Source organism: Acartia tonsa, chromosome 14, assembly GCF_053477335.1.
Source record: "Acartia tonsa isolate MP-2025a chromosome 14, ASM5347733v1, whole genome shotgun sequence".
Lineage (NCBI taxonomy): Eukaryota > Metazoa > Arthropoda > Copepoda > Calanoida > Acartiidae > Acartia > Acartia tonsa.
The window spans coordinates 30597202-30619066 of record NC_137273.1 but is presented as its reverse complement, the minus strand read 5'-3'; the positions used below and the strand labels follow the sequence as shown (position 1 = coordinate 30619066).

The following is a 21865-nucleotide window of genomic DNA, read 5'->3' as shown; positions in this document are numbered from 1 at the left end:
CAGAATAATTTACAGTTAATTGTTCCCTCCCTCCCTGAAATAATGTAAGACAAACTTGTCTTACTGATGGATAGGTAAAAGTGGCGTGCAAAAATTTTAGGGTTTATGAGACAGCGGCGACCGGCGGTCAACCCACAAAAGAATCTACTAATATGTGCAGATATATTAATCGCATCTTGTTATTATAGACAGCTTTCCAAATATATTAAAATGAAATATGATAGGATTAGCTCCAGTTTCTTCGAAGTAACGATTAAACAAAACTGGTGTTAGTCCATTTCATTATTTATGGAAAACTGTCTAATTTGAAATGCGATACATGATTTTTCAGTATAATACAGAACTGGTTCTAATCCAGCGGATATTAATTGCCATACTGGAAATAAAATTGTTGGATGAAAAGTTTGGACAATGCTAGTTTGAACCACCTAATAAAAGTGCCCAAAGAATTAAGCTATCGATCTAGAGAACACATTTATGAAACTTTGAGTATCAGTATAATTTGCGGTCCATTCACCTCTTCATTCCGATAAAATGATATTTTTAAAAATGTGAAAATAAAAAAAAGGATTTAATTTTTACAGTTTTAGATTAAAATGTATGATAAAAACTTTAAATGTTGCACTTTTTAGTAAAGCTAAAGTGTAGCAACTAAATTTCAGGGTTTATTAGACTTCCAGACAAGACCCATGCTTGCAAGACTAAAATTAATTATTTCGCATAATTTTTGTCAAATATGTTATGTAGTTTAACATTATGTATATAGTATAAGATGATGTAACCTATAACTTATTCTTAAAGCAGTAAGGTTTTTTAGTTGTCTGTTAAATTTGCACTTAACCGATTGAGTCCAATATAGCAAGGATCTTTATATAGGTCCCGCGATATTTCCTACCCTTACCCTTCAAATACAAAGCCCCTAGATGCAAGGGGCCCAATGGGGGCAATTAGATTTCATTTGAGTAATTTTTACGAACTTTGCTTCTATAGTTGTCATCCTTTTTATTTTTCACCCTATAAGCTGTCAATTTATGAAAAATGTGTGAAGCAGCTTTCAGAACCTTATTAAATTTTAACCAGAATATTATTGTGGTAATAATAGACTGATCAAATGCAGGAATTTCATCAAAATAAAAATATGTGATTAGGTCATTAGACTAATATTATATAGATAACTAGCCTCTAGGGGCTTTGCACCAGGAGGTATAATTACATCTTTTATTACCTGGAGAGCCCCCACTCCACCACTATTTCAAATAATTTTAAAAAATTGGTGGGGGGAATTTTTGTTTTTTGGGGGGTTGGGGGTGTCCCACCCCCCAAGAAAATAGCCTAAAACCACCACAGGACCAGTAGGTATATTCCCTGAAGAGTAGAATCAGATCGGTTCAGTAGATACCGAGATCTTAAGGGACAGACGGACAGACAGACGGACACAGAGACAGACGGACAGACGGACAGACGGACAGACGGACAGACATCATTCTACTTTGTATTATAGATATGTCATCTATGACCACTTTTTATGTATGTAGTGCTAATAAGTCGACATAAACCAATGTCCTCTTTTAGTAGGGATCTAAAGTATTCAGACAATGGCATATAAATGGATGTACATCCCCAATGCTGATAAACAAAATAACCCCTTCTTTACATTACAATTAGTGTTTGAAAAGTTTAAACTTTCAACTTAATGAGCCTACCAATCAAAAGTCAATAATAGTACCCAAAGTTGTTATGTCAACGTTTAATAAACAGTGTAATAAACAGGCCCTTGCCTCTATTATCATTCTAAAATTAACATTTTTAAAAGCAAAGCTTTTCTATAATTAGGGTCGGTCCGTCTGTCTGTCCGTACGTCCGTCCGAGATAGATAACTTTTATTCGTTAATTTAGGCATGTTAGAATTGTCCTATAAATTTCAAACTTTGTATTGTGATTTCTGTAGTAGTTAGGTACGATTTCGAAAGCGTAGCAACTCTATATTCATTACCAGAATGTCCGTACGTCCATTTTAAACATGTTGATTTTTCTACTTTTTTTAAAACAAATTTTTATGTGATCTAATTATCCGTTTTATCTGATTTTTGGTATATTGATTTCTGGGACAACAGAGAACAATATTTAAGCAAAGCAATTCTAAATTCAAGTCCTAAAAATGTAAGTATGTCCATAAACATTATCCTGTATCAAGCAGTTTTTCAACAAATTTACTTACAATTTTGCTTCGACCTTTATACATTTATATTCTGATTATTCAGTTCAGACACTATACAAGTGTCAATGTCCGTTTGTCCTACCGTTTTAAAACTTCGCTTTTATGGATGTTGTCATCCTTGTTATATATGGTAGGTCTACATGACATTTGTCAATTGGTTATTAAATATGATCAGGTTTTGTCATATTCTGGAAATAGACAAATTACTCTATAGCGTTTCAGGGATCTTAAGGGATAAGACAATGGACATTAATTTGATGTTCTGTACATCTCCAAATCACAACAGACATCTTTTTAATAAAAATTACTGATGTATTTTTACCGCCCAATCAATATTTTTAAAAGTCCCAGTGTTTTTTTATGATGATATATCATCAAATCAAAGTCCGAACCTCTTATAAAAAGTGGAAAGGCTTTAAAATGATTATGTATAGGTTTTAAGTATGGTTGGGCCGGATATCCGGGTTGGCCGTATATCTGGCCATTTTCAATATCCGGCCGGATATCCGGCATTAAAAATCAGCTGGATATCCGGTATCCGGCCAAAAAATTGTCCGGCCCAACCCTAGTTTTAAGCTGTTTAATTTTTTAGATCTTATGATATGGTTTTAGGCTATTTGCTATAAATATTTCCTCGTAAAAAAAATACTTTTCCTTTCCGAATTATTTTGTAGAAATAAATACAGGGGATAAAATCAGGGATCTTAAGGGATAAGACAATCAGGGGCGTCCGGGTTTTTTCATTTTTTTTTTTTGGGGGGGGGGGGTAAAAATTTGAAAATAAAAATTTGGGGGGGATGTAATCTTTATATGATAGAGGGAAGCTTTTTTTATTTGGGGATGGGGAAAATCTTTATATGATAGAAGGAAGATTTTTATTTGGGGGGGGGGGTAAAATATGAAAATCCAAAATTTTGGGGGTGCATACGGCACCCCCAAATTCACTTAGGGGGGATAATCACCCCTTTACCCCCCCCCCTTGGACGTCTATGAAGACAATGGTCGATAAATCAATTCACACACCATGTAATTATAAACATGATCACACTTTTTTTAATAAAAGCTTGGACACTGCTAGATTTTACAATCCAATCAAGATTTTATTTTATAAAACTTTGGGTACCACTATAATTTACAGACCAATGTTCCCTACCTCCCGGAATAAAACCCATTGGCTTTTTGTGCCTATTTATCCACCTAAGCGTGTTTTAGTGTGCGGTTTCCGCGGCAAAAAATATAAACAGCCAAAAAATGGATATAGAATATGTGGATATTGTGAGAGATTATCGCAAACCCTATTTTAGATAAAAAAATGTTTGTCCCAGCTATCTAATATAACGATACCCCCCCCCCCAAAATTTACCCCCGGGGTAAAATTTTTGGGGGGGGTAATTTAAATTTTATCAAACATATAGTATTAAAAATGCGCGCGAAGCGCGCAAAAATTTTTTTTTTAGAGATTTTTTATTTTTGGGGGGTATTTACCCCCCAAAAATTATTTGGGGGGGGGTAAATACCCCCTCCTAAATGGTTGGGGGTGCCGTAGGTACCCCCAGGGTAGGGGTAAATGTTAAATTGGAGGGGTAAAATGAAAAAATTTTTGGAGGTGCCTACGGCACCTCCAAAATCGTTTGAGGAGGGTAATCGCCCCATTACCCCCCCCCCTTGGACGTCTATGCTCGGACGTATGACAAAAAATCTAGCTTCTATTTTTCTTTTTTATATTCATCTCTCTTTTTTCTATATCTATCATTACTATAATCATGATTTAAGTTTCGAAGATTTTTTTTCTGATTTTTTGGTAGATTTTTGTTGCGACAAACCCTTCCCAAACATCAATAAAAGCAATGTGAAGCTGCTAAACGTCGGAAGTTGTGAACACGGGGTGAAAATAGTTATTTCATTTATCGTATCGTATTATAGACAGCTTTCCGCGGATTTTCTTTAATACGATGCTATTCATGATTTTTCAGTATGGCCGAAAACCAGTTCTAATCGAAACAGCGTAAAGCGTCCAATAAAAAATGACGTCATACAATACAAATGACCAATGATAGGCCATTATACATTGTAATTGTAAATTGTATGACGTCATTTTTGATTGGACACTACACGCTGTTTCGTTCTAATCCTGCGGATATTAATCGGTTTCGAGGCCATACTGGTAATAGCTTTTTCTTCATTTCTTGGATTGTAATGTTTCCGCAAATCTTAATGACCTCTCTGACTTTTTCTATTTTACTTTTTATTTCTTTTTTTATCAGACATTGCGCCATTTATTACACTAGTTCCCAAACTTTTATAATTACGTTTTCCTATTCTTTGGCTTAACAACTTTGGGGGCTTTTCTTTGTTTTTGATTGGTTGGTTCATTACGTTGGATTAGAATCGGTTCTCAGCTATACTGAAATATCAAGTATAGCATCGTATTACAGACAATTTTCAACTAAGAATAAAAAAGCATAACACCAATACCAATTTTGTATTTGCATCGGGGCTAATATAAGTGGTTTTAATCTTTTTCATTTTAATATCCACGGAAAGCTGTCTTAATACAATGCTATAAACAACTAAAACTATCATACTTCTAGAGATGCTTTTAGGGGAGTTGTATTTATGGGAGCAGAAAGGAGGTATAAAAATAGCCTAAAACTATTTCAAAACTTAAGATTAAGATTTTCTTTTTCTGTAATCTTTTAGACCTCGATCACAACATAATCCCGTTTTACTATTATGATGCAGGGTTCTTGAGGGATAAGACAATGAACGATAATTTGTTGTGCACCTAAATATTCATACCGTTTCTTATGAAAAAAAAGTTAATAAGTTTCGACACGACCAGTTTGAAACAAACAAATCAAGACTCAATCAAAAGACCCCAATGAATTAGAGACCGTGTTTATAAATGTTTGGGTATTAGTATAATTTACAGCCAAGTATCCCCTCCCTCCTCCATGCGTTTACAATTATGACAGTACGGTTTGCTATCACTTCTGCACGTGTAAAGATGGATGTAGAATGTACGTGGATATTATGACAGGGTTTACAATTGTCTTAAATTTAGATTACTGACATGGAGCTCATTTATTGGTCAGTTAATTTATCCAGTAGGAGAGGAAGAGGATGGGGTACGTATATATATATTTATTCATTTATAAAATTCTCAAAAAATTAGAACTGCAAATTGTTACAACAGCACAAACTGATACTTTCCCTTTCACTCTCATTTTTAAGCAACCCCTTTTTATTGGCTTTTGTGTCTTTTTTAGCAAATATGAACTGACTCTATGCTGATGCAGGGAGAGAGAGGACATTGGACTGTTTATTACACTAGAACCCAAAGTTTTAAATATTTTTTCTTATTCGTTGCTTTAGCAACTTTGCGGACTTTTATTGAATTTGACTTGGTTGAGTGTCTAAGCGTTTTAACTACTAATTGAAATCTAAACTAGGGGAAATTTGGGTATCATCATTGGTAATGTACATGTATTTTATCAGCCATTGTTACATCGCTATAAATTCCTAATATGGATATTTACGGAAGTGTATGCACACCTTGACAGTACAATCAAAGAAAGATTCAAAAATCATAAAAAAATATTTGAGGACTGAGACAGATAAATGGCCTAAAACCATCTTAACACTTAAATTTTAAAATAAAATAGTCTAAAACTATCCCTGATCTTAATAAAAACATTTCTCCTTTTAATATATTTTTTCTTACACAAAACTTGGCTTTTCAAAAATAAAGTCATTGGTTTTGTATAGCAAATACGTTAAAGTCCAATAATAATGAAACTTTAAATTAAAATAAAGTATTCAAATAAATACAGGCATAAGATTATGAAAGATAGATTAATCTTGTTTGTTTTGGTGGAAGAAAGTTTTTGTAGATATATTTAAGTGTAAATGATAAATCTTAGTACAATAAGGTTTGACTGTTTTAATGGGGACATTGGGCTATTGATTACACTGGTATCAAGTTTTATAACCACTTTATTTTATTTGTTGGCTCTGAAACTTGGGGAACTTTCCTTAAAAAGTATCCAAATGTTTTAACCAATAATTTAAATACACAGAAGGGTTAATATAATTGGGGAAGTATATCAATTAGTCGTTCATTGTCTTATCCCTTTAGATCCCTGTTTTTTTTATCATAGATTAACATTGAATTTTGTTTAGACTTACTAATTAGTAATGTTTGGTGGATGTCTGGCTTTAATAGACGATGTCGTTCTTGTTTAAAAATGAAATCTTATCCATTTTATTTGTGTTTAGTTTTGTTTGCTATAGAACAATAAATATTTTCTCGATATCTTTGATACAATATTATCAGAATATAGGGAAAAGTTAAAGCATCAAAAAAGCTTTTTAATATTTTGTTCTATATCCAAAAAAGACCCAGACAGAGAGTTGGACTGTAAATGAAACTAATACCCAAAGGTTCATAATTGAGATTTTTATTAAATCTTGATTGGGCTGTATAAACTAGTAGTGTCTAAACTTTTCCTCCAATATTTTGAATCCAAATAAGGGGTTATTTTGTTATCAATGTATGGTCTTATCCCTTAAGATCCCTGATTTTTTAAGGTTTGTTAGCACATTTACTTATTCTGACATCTTTAGCTATATAATGCAAGGTTTCTAGGGTTGTAAAGCCTCTAGCAGAACATATGGATCTAAAGGGATAAGAAAATGGCCGATAAATTGATAAAATTCCCCAATGATGATACACAAAATTATCCCGTCAGTATATTACAATAAGGGGATGAAACTTTTGGACATTCAGAATGAATCAACCAATCAAAATTAAATAAAAGTCCCCAAAGTTATTAATCCAACGAATAAGAAAATGTTATTATAAAACTATGGGGACTACTGTAATAAACAGCCCAATGTCCCCTCCCAGTACCAGGACAATTTTATCCAAAATTCACAAACCTTTTTTTTGTATGATAGATTTTAAATAAAATTGTATTTATATATAATTAGCCAGTTCAAAACGATCAAATAACACAAAATTTTATATTTTTAAAAATTTTTAAAATTTTGTATGATGTAATGTCAACAAAAATTTTAGGTATTTATTCAGCGATTGGACAACGGACAGCAAAATAATTATATAAATTGTAAAAATTTGAGAAAATTTAAATTAAAAGAAGATTTTAAAGTAATTTTAGTTAAAATGTAAAAAGCCTTTTAAAAACGAGCTTGCAATGCGCTTTATAAATTTTTTAAGCTCATCGAAATCATGGAGCCTTTCTACTTTTTAAAAGAATATATATCACTGCATGAGATCGAGATTGGCAAAGTTTTGTGCGAAACACAACGGGATAATAAATTGCAAGGCTATGGCAAACACAGGTAACTGGGGGAAAATTGCATCTTTTTGTAAAAAAAAAGTTTTGGTCCAATATTAGCAAAGGTTTATGTGTTTATGCCGGTCTAAATGAGTTATCTACTATACTAGAACAAAATTTAGCATAAATTAATATTTACTCAAAAACCAAATATCGCATTTTTTTGCAATGTAATAATTATTTGATGCTTCTTTTTCTTTGTTTAGCCTCCTTTAATAATGAACAAAATTTTCCCCTTTTTACGTAATATTTTACTATTTAATCATGTATTTCATTAGCAAAATAAGATTTTGTAGTGTATACGGTTCTTAATAGATTATTAGTTTATTGACCATTGTCTTATCCCTAACAGGGGGAGAATTAGAATTATACCGGTACCCAAATTATTATAATTGTCATTTGAGATGGCTTAAAAACTTTGGGTATTTTGATTTAAAAAATGATCGATGGTCGATGCGAACCAGAAGTTTCAAAACTTTGCCACCAGTAATTTATCGATTTATCCTCCATTTTCCTATCCCTAATCCCTGCAGAACACCAAGACACAATACATCTGTGGCTGCTTGCAATATACTGTGTTAGGATTTGGGATTCTAAAATTTAAATTTGCGAAAAATTATTAAAAGAGTTAAATTCTAAACAGTTTTTAAGCATACAAAATTTGCATAGAACTTCTTACTGATGATTCTTAATCTATTCTTTTTGGAAAGTGTTTCTATTCTATATTTATAATTTTTTCTTTATTCAGATTTAAAGCTATAATGTTAGTGTCATATAATAGATTTATAAGTCCTAGGATTATTTTAGGCTGTTTTTTCAAACTCTTTTCTGCCATTCTGAATAGAGTTGCTAGGTGCTGTGAGCTAGCCACTAGTATATAATTATTATATATTATTTGTTTATGATTTATGACAAAAATCTTGGAAAATGGTAGTCCGAGTGAATTGTGATTCTTAGGAAAGCTTTTTTATTGTTTTAAGGTGGTTTTATGCTATTTTTCTATTTCCACTCCATCCCATCGAATAGAAATTAGAATTTACTGTTCAAATATTAGAGTAAAAAACTAGGGTGGGAAAGGGCAAAACAACTGTATGTCCCCTCACAAAGACCTTGTGCCGGCTCTCAATTGGATCTTTGAAAATCAACCAATATTAACACAGCCAAGTAGCAGAAAACAATTAGCCAGCACACGAAATGGTCCTTGGAAAAGGGAGGCAGGTAGTTATCTGTATATACTATAGATATGTTGTACAAATATTATTTTCTGAATCTTTATTATTGTCCACTCTATTGCAATACAAGGCTTTGCATTGATAATAGAGTTAATGCTTCTAGACATAACACAACAAGTTATCCTTTAATTATTGAAAGTAATTGACATACTTTTCAAATTAAATAATCAATATTCTACTTCTTAATTGCCATTTTATGAATTGCGTTTTGTTTGAATAATATTTTATATTTCGTCAATTTGTAGTTTAAGATTTTGAGAACTACTGGAATATCATGGTCTTCCTTTAACGTAAAGATTCATATGGATCCAGGTAAGGTTTTCAACTATTTTGTGGAAGAGTAACTCCCAAGATAATTATCCCCTGAATAAAAATGGAAGGTTGAGGGTACCTACCCCGTCTTTCCTTGAGTGCACATTTGAGGCCTCTAGCTCGTAGCTGTTATATTTTTTATTAATTTATTAATCCCCTCTAACTTACCTCAATACAAAGCTATAAACTAAAGAAAAGGAGGGATAAGAATATTGGGGGAGAGGAATAAACATTCCCTTATTGGAATTCAAATAGTGGGGGGGGGCCGGGGGGGGGGGGGGGGAGGGGTTATGTCCTGGAGAGTTAGTAACAAAACCAATAAGGGTTTTATGTGCCTTTACATTATCTACTATTCTCTCCAGGGATCATAAAAGATAAGACAATGGGCAATATATTAAAATAAACATCCCCAAAAATGCTAAATGTCTTCTTGGTACAATCATTAAACTTATTAAACTATTTTTAAGCTATCAAATGAGAGAACGTGATTAAAACTTTGGGTACCAGCATAATCTAACAGTCCCCTTCCTCCCTGTATCCTTCAATTTGGATTAATTTATATAATCTAAACTTTGATTGAGATACTTTATTTTTTACAGATAAACTATTCTAGTTTAGATTTCTTTTACTTTGGACATTTATTATAAAAGCAAAGCTTTAATTAGAATTAGGGCCAGTCTGTCCGTCCGTACAGAATAGCTGTAAAAAAAATGTTTAGTCGTGTTAGATTCGTACTAGTGATTTCAAGCATTGCAGAATAATTTATATAATTGGCGCTATGACAAACGCAGGAGTCCCAAACGCAGGAGTGGACACTTAACCTAACCTAACCTAACCTAACCTATTTTAGACCTTCTTTTAGGTTTTTATTAATGCCTAACCCCTGCGGGGGGGCATATTTGTACATTCATATCTTAACCTAACCTAATCTGTATAGAAATACTTAACTAAATTAATATTTTTAACACTCCTGCGTTTGTCCACTCCTGCGTTTGTCCTGGAACCATATATTTGAGTAAAATTTAAGTAGTGTAGCAACCCTGTAAGCATTACCAAAAAGTCTTTATGTATATGTTAAATGTTTTGATTTTAGCTTTTATGACACCAACTTAAAGTGATGAAATGAACGATACCTAAAACAATAAGGCATGGTATTAATATCAGTATTTTTAGGTTTAAATCTATTCATATTTTTTTTCCAAAACGCCTTTAAATTTGTAATATTATTGTCAGTACGACTTTACCAAAACATTTGATCATCAATTATTTAAAAATATTTAAATTTTATATATAAGTTTATTAAAAACTTATAAGAGATACATAAAAAACGACAGTAAGAATGTCTTTTAAGGTTAGATTAAATGGATCTTTTACTATGCTGGGGGCTAAAAGAACATTTTTATGACGTCATTAAATTAGATTAGGAAGAAAAACATTTTTATGAAGCTTTTTCTGATTGCCTGACTGTTATTTGTGGCATAAGAAAAAAAGTAGAAATTTGCAGCGTTTGGTGGATTCTTAAAATGATTTTTATTTTTATGTGGTTTATTTTATTTATAAAATATCATATCAAGTTATTTGTAGGTATTATGTTTGGCCGTTATTATCTTCCAAAACTAATGAACCGCTTGAGTTTTTAATTAAAAGGCGGCTTTACATAGGTCCTTAACTCTTCAAGGTTAAAAAACAAACCTTGAAGACAGGTTGTTAAACTTCTGGTTTGAAGATTATTTGCTAAGCTTGCCAGTACAAAATTAGCTATTCCTCAACCCCTGTTGAGTAAGTAGTTGTGTAGTTGTTGCAGGGGCGGAGGGAACATTGGACTGAAAATTATTAGAGTCCCCAACCCAAAAGTTCTCTTATTCGTTGACTTTGACGAGTACCAATTTTTAAGAGCGAAGCTTTTCTATAATTAGGGTCGATCCGTCCGTACGTCCGTCCGAGATAGATAGCTTTTATTCGTTACTTTAGACATGTTAGAACTGTCCTATCAATTTCAAACTTTGCATGATGATTCCTCTAGTAGTTAGGTACGATTTAGAAAGCGTAGCAACTCTATAATCCTTACCAGAATGTCCGTAGGTCCATTTAAAACATGTTGATTTTTCTACTTTTTTAACAACAAATTTTTATGTAATCTAAATATCCGTTTGATCTGATTTTTGGTATATTAATTCCTGGGAAAACAAAGAACATTATTATAAGCGAAGCAACTCTATATCAAGTCCTAAGAATGTAAGTATGTCCATAAACATTATTTTGTATCAAGCAGTTTTTCAACAAATTTACTTACAATTTTGCTATGACTATTATACTTTTATATTCTGATTATTCAGTTCAGACACTATACAAGTGTTAATATCCGTTTGTCCTACCGTTTCAGTGCTTCGCTTTTATGGGTGTTGTCATCCTTGTTTTTTTTTATATAAATATGCTCTTTAACTTTATGAATTAAATATTTTGGGTACTTTGATTAAATCTTAATTGGTTGCTCCAAACTAACAGAGTTTAAAATTTTCCGCCAATAGTTTTGATCTACATATTTGGGGATGTAATTAATTTATATTCCATTGTCTTATCCCTTTAGATCCCTGAGAGGTAGTAGTAGTCAGGTTGAATCAGAAAAACTTTACTTCACAATTATGATATGATTGCTTCAACATCAACCAGTTTTTAAAATGATTTTTTTCTTTTTTTTACTAGTAACACAGCTCCTTTTTAACTTAGATTTATCCGTCTGTCTTACCTAGTCATTAGCATATATTTATGTACCTTCTTTTAGTGGCGGATTTTAAAATTTCATTTATAAATTTCATTAAACTAGATAAATATATAAGCTTTCTATCAATGTCATGAACACAGTAATAGTGTCTGACTGATTATGACGTAACAAAAAAAATAGCCAATGAGAGGCCGCTATTGACCAATGGTAAAATTTATAGTGGCCTCTCATTGGCTATTTTTTTTGTTACGTCATAATCAGTCAGACACTATTACTGTGTTCAATGTCATATTCCGTGATTATTGACAACAACGTGAAATATTGATGAAATTCCCATTACTATTCTTTTTATATCTAAATTGATGTGGATTTCTTTTTGTTGCGCTATGCTTTATTGTCCACGTGCATAAAAATATCTCATTGAGATTTACATTTTTTTTAGCTGTTAATAAAAAAGGGACATAGCCCAAATGACTAAAAAATCAGCCATATGACGTCATAAAAATGACCGATTATCCACCTCTTTTTTGGGGGTTTTCTTTCCCACTTCTCCTCTCATTTCCCTCATTTTTATGACGTCATTTGGCTGATTTTTGAGTCATTTAGGGCTTTGTCAAAAAAAGAAGTAAAAATATTATTATTACTGTTTAAAAACTGTGAGAATGGATTGGAAGAAAAGTTTGTAACTAAAACATGAAACTTTTTCAACATTTTTTATATCTAAAATATTATGCTTTTTATACAAAGGAATCAGAATCATTCAGTTTTAAAAGAGCTATCCCCTCAAAATCCAATTCAGTGTAAAGTTCTACTTATAAGGGAAAATTTTTGTATGTCTTGGGATAGTTTAAGGCTATTTTTCTCTATCCCACTGCAAACTTTGAGCCACTTGATGTATCATAAAAAAATTGTAAAATGATTCTTTAAAAATTATACATTTATAAATATAGAAATTTTTGAGATATTAATTATCAAAATAGCAAACAAGAACCTACACAAATAATTTTTTTTTGTGAATTATTGGAAGGTTGAATTTTTATTTGTTATTGTAGAATTGTTTTGAAATATGCAGTTGTGGACTAGTATCTTGGAAAACGATTTATAATAAGAACTAAATAAAAATAAACTTTATGGAAATTTAAAAATTATACTTTACTAATTAATTTTGCAATACTTTGCTATCAAAAGTATAAAATTGGTTAATCTAGAGGATAATAGCTTAAAACCATCATGAGACATGAATTTAAATTAGCCTAAAACCATCCCGGGACCTATGAGAATCCTCTCTAAAATGAAAATCTAAATCAGTTTATTGTTTAGCAAGATCTTACGAAATAACAAAACTTTAAAAATACTGATTGAAAAGAAGAACTTTTAGTTAACATAATATAGTGCATTGTTTTTCATAAAATACGGCTGTATCCTTTGAAATATGGATGACCTTGTTTTTGTAAAAGTTTCACTAAATGCTTATTCTTCAAATTGCATTTCCTACCATCCCAGGAATACAGAGATATGACAATTGAAGAAAATTTTAACCGAAACAGCATGAACAGGGGTAAGTAAACTCAAAATGGGAAGGCAGCACTACAAAGTTTAGATTTTCAAGGAAGTTCTTTTTTTTCATTATACAATAATAATTTATAAATTGACTATAGAAAATTAAAATTTTAAATAAAAGTTTTCTATAAATGATATATCCCTTCTCAAATTGAAGTTTCGCCCACTCAATTCTTTTTTATTGCAGAAAGATTTAAGTTTCAAAAAGAAAAAAATAGGATAAAAAGGGAAGGTAGGGTCCCCAAAGTTTATAGACATGTTCTCAAATTTGAGGACTTTTTATTGGGTTTTCCAAATAATTTCAATCTACAGAAGGGGCAATGTCTATTTCTCTGACTGTTATCCTATCAATCTATCTCAGTTTAAAAGCCAATCTTTCACCGACCTTCCCTTCTGATATGATGTATTTCCGAAGAATTATTAACAGGGGTAGATTTGAATTTTTTTTATACAAAATCTTAAATACTTCTAACAAAACGAAAAAATGGCGATAATCAAAATATCTCAATGGTGGAACATTCAAATTTAAGTTACTTTAATTTTAAATTTTTTATGAGTAAAATCAAACCATTTATTAATCTTCCAAATGTAAGTATTTTAGAACATGAAAATTAGGGTGAAATTAATTTTGCCATCCATTCTTTTTATTTTAGATAGTACTCAGGAAGAGAGAGGATATTAAGGTTTTTATTACTCTAGTACCCAAAGTTTTATAATATCGTTTTCTTAATAACTTAATAACTTTGGGGAAGATTGCTTTGTTAAATAAGTGTCAACCACCAATAGAAATCGGCAGGATAAGTAATATTGTGTATCATCACTGGGGATGCACATCAATTTATCGGCCATTGTCTTATCCCTTTAGAGTCCCTGGACTGTACAACATAAAATTAATGAGTTAAAAGCCACAATGGAGAACATTTTGTAAGTATGCTTTTAAATAATTTTCCAGAATGGCTTCAAAACCGATTGATATCCACTGGATTATAACCAGTTTTCAGCCATACTAAAAATACTATATAGCATCGTATTACAGATAATTATTCACCAATATTAATATAAAAATCATATCATAAAACCAGTTTTGTTAGACCTATCCTTTGGCCCCTCGAGGCTAACAAAGCTTTTTTTAATCCACGGAAAACTGTCTACAGTACGATGCGCTAAATAACTATAATATGATTGATTATCTACCCTAAATATAAATTCTGAATATTTTTAAACTTCCCCCTAACAACTATAGAAGCATTTTCTTTCCCTTTTTTTCGTATTTAACATAGCTTCCTCCTTGATTTAAAAGTGTATCTTAATTTTGGCTCAATTATAACTTTACTTTTTATAATGAAACCTTTAAAAAAATTATTTACTGACTTTTAAAAACTGTATTACTTCTGAAGCTGATAAAAGTGTCTCTAAGAAAAGGGACAAATAAAAAAAACTGTAATCCAAAGTAAAGTCATATTTCCTTCTAAAATGAGATCAATACAGTTTGGCCAAATGTAAAAATTGTCCTCTTTTTTCCAATACACTTTTATCAGCTTTCAACTTCCAGTTTTGCGAAACTTGAGTTATCCCCCTGGTTTGTTTCCTGATGGTTATCAAGGTTACAATTTCTTTTTCCATGCAATTTTAACTATTTCATCATAACACAAAACCACCAAAATTTTGGAATAGCATAGATTTCACATTTACATGGGATATGCAATCTTTTGAGGAGGTCAAACCTTCTCAAAACTCTTTCTTGCAAGTGTTTGTGGTAAAAAATCAATGGTTCAAAACTTGTTATACAATAATTTTCCCCTGCTTTTTGCATTTAGCAGATGACTGAAAAATAACTTTCTGTTCAACCACGTTTGCTATAATTGTTTATTCTATTGTGCTAATATTTTTCAAATTAGAAATCTATTTAATTGATATTTTCTGCGTAAAAAGAGAATAAGTATAAAAAAGTTAACACACCTAAAAATGATATTAAGCTGTAAAAATTTAAGTTACATAATAGAAAGGTGTTTATGTCTTATAATTTTTCTTTCCTCATGACATTGTGCCATAGAAAGTACAAAACTTCATTGCATTGTACGCACACTTGATGACCTATTCCACTTTATTTTATTTTAAACATTCACCTTCTTATGAAAGCAACAACACAAATTCTTGGCTTTAACTGCACAATAGTTTGTGCACTTTCTCTTTCTTATATTCTTTAATTAAATAGAAAATTTTGCTTGATATCAAAAAAAAAAATTATCTGATTAAAAAATAAGGAAAGCAAGATTATGAAGAGAATTGTTCTTATTATTCATAAAGAGTTTTCTAAAAAGTAAAAAAGCAAAAAGAAACAACCAAGGACTGTTTTGAATTAATAAGATATAGCAATATTAAAGACTACAGCAATTTAATAGTTATTTCTTGCATCATATTATAAACAGCTTTCTGTGAATATAAAATGTACAATTAAAACATTAAAAGCAGTTTTTTTGCCCAGAGATTTTGAAGGCACATGCTAAAAATCAGTTCTAATCCACCAGATAGCTGTGAATGAATAGAAGAAAATGCTTTCTCAAATTCATTCATTCTCATCCATACAAAAAAACTATGTCTAGCATCATATTATATCCAGTTTTCTATGAATATAAAAATGCTTTTAATCTTATAATTGTACATTTTATATCCGCGGAAAGCTGTTTATAATACGATGCGAGAAATAACTATTCTTTCTCATGACATCAGTAGACCAGATACTTCAGACATTAAGTTCTTTTTAAATCCATTTACTTCACATTTTGCTACCTTAATTGTCATATTTTTTGGCACCAATTTCAAAATATTTTCTCCAGCAATATTTAACTTTTAACAAAATTTTGTCCATATAATATTTTGCTTCAGAATTTATTACGCAGTTTTTTTTCTCTAAAAAGGCTTGTATAAAATTTATAAAGAAGATATGGGATTTTTCTTTTATCTAGAGAATGATATAGTGCATAATATGTACTTTTAAACTGTACTTTAATATCAATATATTTAACCAGTGGTATGCATAGAATTTTTTTATTTGAAAATTTTCATAACTCTGTGATTTTGATTATTCCAATGCTATCATTAAAGAAACTATAATCAACATTTAAACAATTGCTATCAAAATAAAGTATACAAACTGACACCCCAAAACCATTCTGTAATTGCCCTTGTATGTAACAAATAAATTTAACTAAAAATAAACTAAAATGAACTTAAAAAAAACAAAACAAAATAAATTATTGCACATATATTTCCAATTTTTGTAAGCATTTTAATAAAAAAAAATGAACTACAGTGAAAAAACTAAATAAATTTTATATATAATACATAACAGCGCAATAACCCGCCATCACCTGCCATCACCAAAACATAAACAATCCGCAAACCAAAAACCATGTGTGTCAAAATCTTTGGTTGGCATAAATTTTGGATGGGCAAAACTTGAGTATTACTGATTGTAAAATCCGCAAACCAAAAAACATGTGTGTCAAAATCTTTGGTTGGCGTAAATTTTGGATGGGCAAAACTTGAGTATTACTGATAGTAAAATCCGCAAACCAAAAAACACGTGTGTCAAAATTTTTGGTTGGCGTGAATTTTGGATGGGCAAAACTTGAGTATAACTGATTATAAATAATGTTTACAGAGCATGCAGGCCCAGCATCGCGAGTTGATGTACAGCCGCGTGAACGGCTGCAGCATGGGACCCCGCGGGGCTAAGATTACTACCTGGTGTTGGATAGCCTGTTAATAGTCCGGCGGCCGCCGTTGGATAGCCGGGAAATCCGCCGCGGTTGGAATAGGCTGCGGCGTAGGCTGCAGCTGCTGCAGGGAATCCTAAAAAAAAATCAAAATTAAGCTTGTAAAGATTTATAAATCTAATCACAATCGAGTTTGAAAAGATATAACATTATTTTCTATATTAAAGTTTAATAGTGTAGATTTTTTTGTTATCTAAAATCCAAAATGATTTTGTATTTTTACAATAAAGCAACAAATCTTATATAAAAGCATTACTTTTGAATTTTTAAAAAGTAAAAAAATATTTATAATCATGGAAAGGTAGTGGGACAAAGTGTCTCAAAAATCACCCAACTGAATGAGTCAACCAATCAAGTCCCCAAAGTAATTGAGCTAACGAATAAAAAAACATTTTTATTAAATAGAATTTTGGGGACTAGTGTAATAAACAGCCCAATGTTCCCTACCTCCCTGGTAAGGAAGGCGAAGGCGTGTAATTGACAAGTAAAATCCAATTTAGTCGGGATAGAAAAAAATAATACACATCATTTTTATATTTTTAAACACATTTTAACTTTATTCTTTTATTTTTTTTAACTTTGTGGGGTCATATAACACTTTAACTAATAGGTTTGCTTTAAAGATGCACTATTTTTTATCCTAGCGGCAATGCCCCTAGAGGCATCTAAGAGCCTTTGAAAGGAAGTAGACCCTCACTTTCAATTGTAATTTAAAAAATAGTGTTAACTTTTTGGGGGGGATACTTTTTTCAAGGGGTGATTTATCCTTGGAGGGTGGTGGTACCCTCTCCAAAAATAGTTATAAACCTTTCCATTACCAATGAGAAGTCACGCTGTAAAGGAGAACCGTATCGGTTGAGTGGTAAGCGCGATCCTTATATGAACTGTATGGAAAAGGATGTAGTCTATAGAATACATGAATCTTGAGACATATTCTCACATACCCTGATAAAATATTTTTCCCAGCTGGCTAATATAAAGGTACCCTCATTCCCCCAATATATCTTTAACCCATCCCCTCATCTGACCATGGAAGAACGTATTCACCAATATCTGAGGACCATGTTAGCAACCTAAAATCTACCTGTTACAATATCCACGCATTCTATATCCATTAATATGGAATGTATGGGGTAAATTTGATTATGACTATTCCCTTTCTTTTCTTTTAGTTACAATCAGGAATCTAAAGGGATAAGACAATTAATTTACATCCCCAATGACAATATACAAAATTCCTCCCTCTAAAGATAACAATTTGCTTGAAATGCTCAGACACTCATCTCAATGAAACTCTCATTAAAAATTCAAAAAAGGGCCTTAAGTTTTTGACCCAACGAATAGGAAAACATTATTATAAAACTTTGGGGACTATGTCCTCTTCCGCCCTGGGTTACAATAGTTTTGGAACTAAGTTTTAATATAAATATATATACATATTGTTGTATCTCTTTCTATGTGGTTCTAAATTTTAAATTATGCGTCTGTTTGTCTATTTGTATGTGTATGTGTGTTTGTGTGTGTGTGTGTTTGTGTATAGTGTCGCCAAATCTAGTTAGGATAGTTAGCAACCCCAGAGTAAGAAAAGTTTTTAATTGATAAACAAGCAACCCTGCTACTATACTATACACGACAACAAGACACGCCAGAAACATGCTTCTTGTTCACTAAAATTACTTAAACTGTTTTTAACAATATATCAAAATTATACTATGACACCAGTAGAATCAGACTGCAGAGCCCAAATTTGAATTAAGTCCCCAATAAACTTTTTTTGGGGGATTTAAAAATCAATTTTATATGTTGCTGTGATCATTTTGATGGAAGCAAAAGCATTTTTTAGTTTGGGGTTAAATTGTTTCTTACAGAACAATTTGATGTGATTCAGATTATATCAATACAATAATAAAAACTCTACTCTGTTCGATGCAAATAATTTTTTTCTAAAACAATAATTTATATAGAAGAAATTTAACATTAAAATAAAACATATTATTCTGAAGTCTGAACCAATTAGAAGTCTCGTTTCATTTCAGTTTTTTACAATTCAAAAAAGAGTGTTTTCACAAAGTGACTTATTTCCAATGTAGTTAAATAATTTTTATTTAATTAAAATAAAAAGAATGAAAACTATACACATAAAAGATACATGCTTTTTAAAAATATTTTAAAAAATAAGTTTGAATAATCTTATATTTTATCATATTTGTATATGTGACAAAAAAAATTAGTTGTATTGCGTAAACGTTTGTTGTCATCTTTCACTATTTAACCCTTTACAGCCAATTTTTTTGTGTTTTAAATAAGTGATGGAAAACAAGCACGATAAAGTTAATTCATTGATATATTGTAAAGAATTAAGTTTTTAATGAATTAATTTAGATGAAATCAAAAGGCCTAATTTTACTCTATACCAGAATACTATATATATGAAGCAAGACACTCTAAAAGCTACGAATTTTACCCAAATAAAAAAAGACCTTTTGCTCTGATCAAAAAAGATCACAGCAACAGTAAAATTAATTTTTAAATCCCCTCAAAAAAGTTTATTGGGGACTTAATTCAAATTTAGGCTCTGCAGTTTAATTCTACTGGTGTCATAGTATATTTTTGATATATGTTTTAAAAATAGGTTAAAAACAGTTTAATGTTAAATAATCAATTCTATGAAAGTTGTGTTATGTAAAACGTACAATTATCTGAAAATCAAAGAATTTTAGATCTTACAATGTACTTTAAAATCTATGGTGTGTTGTAAATGTACGATGTAGTGTTGAAAGTACAGTATTCTGTGAAATATTTCTAAAATAAACAAGCAACCCTGCTACTATACTATACATGACAAAAAGACAGGCCAGAAATATGGTTCTTGTTCAATAAAATTACTTAATGTTAAATAATCAATTGTATGAAAGTTGGACAATGTTATGTAGAACGTACAATTATCTGTAAATCAAAGAATTTTATACCTTACAATATACTTAAAAAACTATTGTGTTTTGAAAACGTACAATGTACTGTTGGAAGCACAGTTTTTTGTGAAATATTTCTAAAATAAACAAGCAACCCTGCTACTATACTATACACGACAACAGGACACGCCAGAGACATGGTTCTTGTTCACTAAAATTACTTAATGTTAAATAATAAATTCTATGAAAGTTGTGTTATGTAAAACGTACAATTATCTGAAAATCAAAGAATTTTATACCTTACGATGTACTTTAAAATCTATGGTGTGTTGAAAATGTACAGTGTACTGTTGAAAGTACAGTGTTCTGTGAAATGTTTCTTAAATAAACAAGCAACCCTGCTACAATACTATACACGACAACAAGACATGCCAGAGACATGCTTCTTGTTCACTAAAATTACTTAATGTTAAAAAATCAATTGTATGAAAGTTGTACAATGTTATGTAAAACGTACAATTATCTGTAAATCAAAGAATTTTATTACTTACAATGTACTTTAATATCTACTATGTTTTGAAAACGTACTATGCCTTGAAAATGTACAATGTACTAATCATGACTGAAAACATGCCAGAGACCAAATTTTTTGTTTTGTAAAATTGTGTACTGCATAATGCTCAATAGTATGAAATTTGTACAATATAGTGTAAAATGTACTGTCACAAAGGCTATAAGCAGCCATCTAACTTTTTTGTTTTTGTAAAATTATGTAATGTAAAAGTATAAAAGTATTAAAATGTAATGTGAATTTTACACATAAGACATTCAAAGAACCTTAAAACCTACTGAAAATGTACAATGTACTGTTAAACAAACAATGTTCTGTAAAACATACAATTTACTGCAAAAAGTACACTGTACTGTAAAAACGTACGATATACTGTAAAATGTACAATGTACTGTAAAATGTACATTGTGCTGTAAAATATACAATGTACTGTAAAGCATACTATGTACTGTAAACTGTACAATGTACTGTAAAATGTACAATGTACTGCAAAAGGTACAATGTACTGTAAAACGTATAATGTACTGTAAAATATACAATCAATTGTAAAACATACAATGTAGTGTACTATAAAAGTTCATAAAAATGTAAAATACAAAAAAAAACTTTTTTTCAGATGCTATACAAACTTTTTTTAAAATAAGAAATAATATAAGGCAAACAAGGATATGAATAGTTTTCTATTGCTAAAAACAAGAACTCGGTCTCTGGCGTGGTTCTCTCGTTTCCAAAGTTGCTTAATGAGTGGAACTCGAAAACAAATTTTCCTTTGAAAAGGAAACAATGGCCTCTGAACAAAAATGGTTTCTACAACTGCATAAACATTACAACTTATGTTCATATTTTTATAACATTTTCTGTCTTGAACAGGGATCTTAAGGGATAAGACACTGGACTATGAATCATACTGGTCCCCAAAGTGTGTTCTCATTCTAGCTCCTTCGTTGGCCTAAAAACTTTTTTAAATCTTGACTTGGAAGTACAAACCTTCAGAGTCAAAACTTTTCTACCAATAGTTTGAATTCACAGAGGGAGTAACTTTGTTTGTCGTCATTGGGGAATGTTTGACACTTTACCGTCTATTGTCTTATCCCTAAAGATCCCTGGTATGTTTCCAAAACTTTCCAGGGGGGGGGGGGGGAGATAGCCAGGGACAATAGGAAATATCTAATAATGCAAAATTATGCTTTGACCCCCTT

General features: G+C 31.0%; 1 protein-coding gene across 4 annotated transcripts in view; it reads right to left on the bottom strand.

The window, feature by feature from the left end:
• Nucleotides 1–21865, bottom strand: part of LOC145306577 (RNA-binding protein Musashi homolog Rbp6-like) — a 168081-nt gene that overhangs the window by 33468 nt on the left and 112748 nt on the right. For all 4 annotated transcript variants that reach the window (XM_080148779.1, XM_080148780.1, XM_080148781.1 and 1 more), the window contains exon 9: nt 17152–17259. In XM_080148779.1, the coding sequence (XP_080004905.1) occupies nt 17152–17259 (108 nt within the window). The remainder of the gene's footprint in view (nt 1–17151; nt 17260–21865) is intronic.